The following is a 6,179-nucleotide window of genomic DNA, read 5'->3' as shown; positions in this document are numbered from 1 at the left end:
GCCTTATATGGGGGAAAATGTGATATTTGCAGATAATGAGTGTCTTGGCTAAAAAAAAAGAAAAAAAAAAGTTTAATCATGTCATGGCCAAAATCTTAAATTTCAGGACAACAAAACAGCAAACGGAAAACCTCTTCAAAGCTTTTATTGAAAACAGTACAAAGTTCATTTGATGGCTGTACATTTCTCCCACTTTCAATGCGTTGCTCAATACGAAGATTCAGCCCGACCTCTGAACAGAAAGCTGTGCCAGCATCTGAAAGACAGCAAAAGAAATAAAAAGTTAAATTTAACAACAATATCATTTGTCCAACAAACTTGGGAGTTTTTTGCATAATTTCAGATTATTTTTTACAAATTATACACACACAATAATATACACAGCAGCCATAACAGGACTTTCAGGAAGTAATCTAAAAAGAAAATAGTACAGAGTCACAACAGGACTCAACCAACTTAGTTTTGTTTGTTGCATTTAGTGGGCCAAACAGGAACTTCCTCATAGCACCGCATAAAAAAAGGTTCAAATGTTTTGTACAGAAGTATATTTGATATCTCAAATTATTTTCCTCCTAGCATCTTAAAAACAAACTAAATTCTTTTGGCATATCAAACCATTTTCAAAAACACAGGTTGGTATCAAAGTGCCCTGCATAACTCTACTTTCTAGGATTCTCTAAATTCCCATTTTACATTAATAAGTTACAGAAAATAATGCAAGTAAAAGAAAACAAACATACCTAACATGCAGAAAATACAAAAAGGTATTAAAATAATCATAATGCCCACTGTAGTCAATTACTGAAGATTTTACTTTACATCATTAGTGATGCTGACAGGCTCACATGGATTTTAAAACACATTGTGTTCATCATTTGGGGCAAAATTGCTGTAAAATGTCTCAGCAGTAAAAGTTGTCCACCCCATCTTAATTGTGTACAGGTAGATAAAGACTTACTAGTCTGTTAGACATGGTTATGCGGATGCACTGTAGCTCAACTAGTCCAGGACTTGAAGACATTCAGATATGTTGAAAGGGCAATTGCCTTGAAGCAATGTTCATCCTGCAATGAGATTATCATATTAGTATGGGGCTTTTTTCTTAATTATGTATTATGAGGTAATTGAAAATGATATTGTTGTCCTTGGTCCAACTGTACATTCGTTTCATTGTTTTCCGGTTTGGCAGTTAGGATGATGGTGCTCTTCCAACGGTCTCCATTGTTTGAATTGGCATGCTCAAGGAAATGATTTTGATACCAAGTCTTTAAATTAAAGATTGCTTTGAGGTGTTTATAGAGGAAAAAAAAAATACTAAATATTACCCCATGATGTAAAAATGCACGGTTGCCAATCATTTTACTGATGTCGGATGACTGGTTGGGCAAAAAGGAGCCTTGGGGCTCAGTTGGTAAAATGGGTGTTAAAAGCATTCACGGGTGAAAAGGGAAGAAACTTCTTGGCATGTTGCTGCACTTTTGACAATTTTGAGTGACGAAAATGGACTACAACGAAAAGGTTCATTTCAGTCGACTTCCTTTTTTCCTTTTGTCCCTTGAAGCCAAGTTTCCTTGAATATCGCCCTTTGACTGGAGAGTGCAATACAGGACAATGAGAAACTCATTTACAGATGAGAAACAAAGAGTTTTGCTTTGCTTACCAGCTGTTGACTATCAGTCGAGTTGCATTTGGTCGTTGCATGCCATCAAATGGCTCTAGGGTGATGAATCCATTTCCAAGGAACTACATTGGAACATTTTGACAGTAACATTTGCCTAACCGTGAAAACAGTAGCGTCCAGTTGGAAGTACATTTGTGGCAAGAATGAACGCATCTCATTCCAATATTTAGCAGACTCACCTAAGTTTTACAGAGGACCTTTTTAAGGAGATCATGTTGTTACGTAACATTTGTTACGGTCTGTTGTTGAAAAATCGAGAAAAAGTTATGGTACAACTAAAACCTTTATTAGATTAGGAAAGCCATACTTATAGGGCATTGCAGATTTCAACAGCACTGAAAGTACAAAAAACTAACACTCACTTGGTAACTGTACTGACATAAGCAAGAGAAAAAAAACTTTTACACATAAAAGAAAAAAGAAAATTGGGAAAGTCAAGACACAGTTCAAAACTAAGCTTCAGATTCCACAAATTTAGACATGGCTAGTTTGTCCTTCCTCCAAAACACGTTTTAAGTGTGCATGGAGACTAACGTTTGGTTTAATGACATTTCCAAGTCCAGTTCAGTATCTGCTGCGAGCCATTCCTCTATCGACTCGACTGCCACCACGGCCACCACGTGGCCCTCCACGACTTGAGCTGTTGTACGAGTCACGAGGAGGGTAGCCTCTCTCGGCAGGGGGAGCTGGGCCCCTATCCTGTCTGCCCATTCGCTCACCACGGCTAGGTGGATATGGGTCACTCCGACTGTTGGGGTAACTGTCACGACTGCCATAGCCATCCCGGGAACTGCTGCCATAGTCATCATAACGACTGCTTCCACTGCTCCCACCATAGGATGGTGGGGGGCCCCTTGAAGGTGGGGCGCTGCGAGAGTTACCTGCAGGGTCAATGGTTCAGGTAATTGGCAAAGTTCAATTTATACATTTTTCTTTGCACGGTCAAGTGCTATTTTTTTTTGCCAATAGAATTCATTCTGTGACAAAAAATAAATAAAATTTAATGGATGGCATATTTAAAATGTTCCACCCTTTTAATACTTAACATGGATATTTTGTTGATATGCGCAGTAATATATCCAAGCACAGAACAAATAGGTAGTGGTACCCATTTCAGCATGCCTTTGATTTGAGTAGCCATTTTTCCATTTAGAGATCCAAGTGTAGGTTAGGGTGAGGTTTTCAGTTGTCTTGATGGTTTTTGAAGATTACTCCTTGAGGGAGTACTTTGCTGGACAACACATAACGGGCAACGGATGTTTCCAAGGATTTTTGAGGTTCCTTATGGTTGCAAAAACTTTGAGGTGCATCACATACACATGATATTGCCAAACTCATATTCTCCTGATGAATGCAGGGGTAATGCAGACTTTGGTATGTAGACACTTTTGTTTTTTCAGTGGAGATGCCAATGGTAAAATATTGCTAGTAGTATGAAAATATACAACTTGGATTGTAGGTCAGGGAAAGAAAAAAATAAATTACCATGTGGTTTCCTCTGAGGATGCAAAAAAAAACTGCAGTATCTTGTGATAGGACAAGGCAGGTTTGGTTGAATATTTGCGCACTTCTTCTTTGTGCCACAGCGATTACACATTGTCATTTCACTCATGGAGTTATGTCTTACCGTAACCATCATATGAGTCCCGGTAGGAGCCACCACTAGGACGGTCCATATAGCTTCTTGGCTCCCTGCCTCCTCCATAACCATCACGGTCACTGCAAAAAGCAATTGTCACTTAACAACCAAGGAAGATCTGACCTCAGGTTTTTACTTTTTGTATCAATCCAGGCTCATACCCGTATCCTCTTGACATTGAGCCGTAGTCATCGCGGGAAGAGGAATTAGAATATTCTCTATAGGAATAATCTCTGGAAGGTGGCCCATAGTCCCTAGAATCTCTGGAGTAATCCCGACTGGAGTAGCTGTGAAAGATTACAATACACCTCAATACTGTTTCCTGAGCATACATTTGTGTTAAATACGTGGACTTTTTAAACAGAAAATTCAAATATAAAAGATGACCACAATAGCTCTAAGTAACAGCAACTATCAGCATGTTACAGTATATCAATCTTGAGGTTTGCCATGTATGGTCACACTAGTGTGTATTACGAAAATACCAACCTGTCTTTTGAGTTGTAATGGTCATCTCTGGGTGATGGATAATCATCCCTTCTGGACATCATCGAGTCTCTGCGAGGTGGAGGTGGACCATAGGGATCTCTGTCCCTTGACATGGGAGCTGGAACACATAATGAGAAACTGAGAAGATTAATTACCAAATTAACATGAGACAGAAGTATCCCATCTAGTTATTTGCAAGAGAAACAGAAACTAGATACTAAATTAAATCTAGAGACTAAAATCTGTGCAATTAACTTTTTTTTTGGTAATTTCTTCCACATCACTTCCTGCATTTAAATATTGCAGAGTACAAGCACTTACGTCTGCTCATGGGACCAGATGGGGCAGACCTCTTGGGTGGGGGACCTCCATTTCGAATAGGGGGCCCTCGTTTCATTGGAGGGGGGCCTCTGGATGACATCCCTTTAAAGAAGGGTTCTACACTTCCTGAATCATAGTAGTCTTTTAAACAAACAAGAAATGCACATATTAATATACTACATTCAAAAGCTGCAACAAAAATCCATCCAGAGATTATTATATCATTACACAGATTCTTTCAATTTACAAACTGAGCAGACCCAAAAAAATAACTAAATAAATTACCTCTTGATGGGGGGCCTCTCATTCCACCAGGACCTCCCCTTGAACCACGTGGACCTCTGGGTGGCCCGCGACTGCGAGAGTGCATGGGTGGAGGTCCGCGCCTGCCAGCACTCTCAAACTGAGGTTTTGTAGCTTGCTCAACCTTGATAGGCTTGCCATCAAGAGACTGGTAGAAGAGTTACAAGTATAAATCATATTTTTTAGCTGATTCTTTTTTATTTTTATTACAGCCAATTCGAGTCATCACTTACCTTTCCATTCATTTCGCGTGCTGCATCCTTTGCATCAGCAGGACTTTCAAAAGTTACAAATGCAAAGCCTCTTGATTTGTTTGTTTCACGATCCTTCATCAAAAGAACTGAAATAAAGGAATTGATGATCAGAAGTGAGCTTGTGTTTTTCAATTAGCCAAGTTAAATACAAAAGTGACTCATTTTAACAGTTTAAATTAGATAAAGGCACACTTCTATGACACCCCATAATCGAAAGTGACTAATTTCGGTTTCTTTGTGTCCCTTTCATGGTTCATAGGTTTTTTTATTTCCCTCAGCAAGACTATACGGCCATTTACAGTAAATACAGTATTATACATTAGAGTTTGGAAGAACAGGCTTTCTTTTAAATGAAGTGGAAAAAATGTCACAAACTATGTGGATAACGTAGAAGATGGTAAAACTGCAAAGTTAGTGTATTAAAAAGGGGTTATTCAGATTTCCCTACGCTGTAACAGTAAATTTAAATATACACACAGATGAATAAAAATTTGTTCCATTATTTCGCTACCACCCATTTGCCAGAATAAAGGCGCCAAACAGCAAACACTGAGCAATTTTAGAAGTACTTTATCCAGGATATGCACTGAACATGATATGGCCAAAAGGGGTTCCATTCCCACCTTCCACAATCCTGCCATATTTGCTGAAGTACTGCTCCAAGGCCTTTTCGGTGGTCTCCGTATTCAGTCCGCCGATGAAGAGCTTCCCTGGTCGGTCGGCCTCCGCCATGCTCCGAAGTCTGCTACCTAAAAGGAAAGAAAGACCATACATTTAACTTAAAAATGAGCATCAACCCTGAAACAAAAAGGAACGCTGTATCCTGAAATAAACAGCCACACATTACTTTGGAATTACCTTTCTGCTGCCAAAAGTAGGGAGCTACTGAATGCGCAAAATGGCGATAAAAATGCTACCGATTTCAGCTGCTTCTTTAGCCCGTTAGCTAATAAGTATTTCGCTACTAACAAAAGACTCTGCTTCACGTCTACCAACAAGCTACTTTAAAAGCAAATATAAAAAAAATTACAGCTTAAATTTTAGCATGCATACACACAACTAACTGCATTACCCCGCGACTTTATCAAAGCTACAGCGACGATAAAAATGGTTCCTCTCTCCGCCTTCTCACCCTTCTTCTTCATTTCCGTTTCCCGTAGACCAGTTGACCCCAATTGTGATGCTGCCGCCTAGAGTCCAGAAGCATTACTCCATATTCTACAATGCCATGTCATTCTACATGTTCAAAACTACTCGCACTTAAAAATATATATTGCATAATTTGAGCAGTTCAGTCAGAATTCGTCATAGTACATAAACCGTATTAGGTTACAAATGATCTTCTTATGGCCTCTGACACTAGACTAGTCTCTTTGCTTATCCTGCTAGAACTCAGTGCAATATTTGTAACTCTTGAATATAATATTTTACTACAGCGATTAGTCAGTGCTGTAGGTATTAAAGGAACTGCACTGAAGTGATTGTAATCATA

At 39.1% G+C, this 6,179-nt stretch overlaps 1 protein-coding gene across 3 annotated transcripts; it reads right to left on the bottom strand.

Moving 5' to 3' along the window:
* Nucleotides 1-129: 129 nt before the first annotated feature.
* Nucleotides 130-5,850, bottom strand: rbmx (RNA binding motif protein X-linked). Of its 3 annotated transcripts, XR_013912216.1 has the most exons (10): nt 5,760-5,847; nt 5,311-5,436; nt 4,667-4,773; nt 4,416-4,581; nt 4,131-4,271; nt 3,810-3,927; nt 3,482-3,607; nt 3,309-3,400; nt 959-1,064; nt 130-256 (listed from the first exon to the last, which is right to left on the bottom strand). XR_013912216.1 is itself a non-coding variant. In XM_026145134.2 (9 exons), exons 2-9 carry the CDS (start codon nt 5,417-5,419, stop codon nt 2,246-2,248), a joined length of 1,176 nt encoding a protein of 391 aa, XP_026000919.2. In that variant the 5' UTR covers nt 5,420-5,436; nt 5,546-5,850; the 3' UTR covers nt 1,946-2,245. The 3 variants fall into 3 exon arrangements, 2 of the variants coding, with proteins under 2 accessions (XP_026000919.2, XP_026000911.2); XM_026145134.2 differs by lacking the exons at nt 130-256; nt 959-1,064 and adding an exon at nt 1,946-2,562 and having other exon boundaries at nt 5,546-5,850; XM_026145126.2 differs by lacking the exons at nt 130-256; nt 959-1,064 and adding an exon at nt 1,946-2,562.
* Between the last annotated feature and the right edge of the window lie 329 nt (nt 5,851-6,179).

Source organism: Astatotilapia calliptera, chromosome 2 (assembly GCF_964374335.1).
Source record: "Astatotilapia calliptera chromosome 2, fAstCal68.1, whole genome shotgun sequence".
In the NCBI taxonomy this organism is placed as follows: Eukaryota; Metazoa; Chordata; class Actinopteri; order Cichliformes; family Cichlidae; genus Astatotilapia; species Astatotilapia calliptera.
This window is presented reverse-complemented; position numbering and strand designations above follow the sequence as displayed.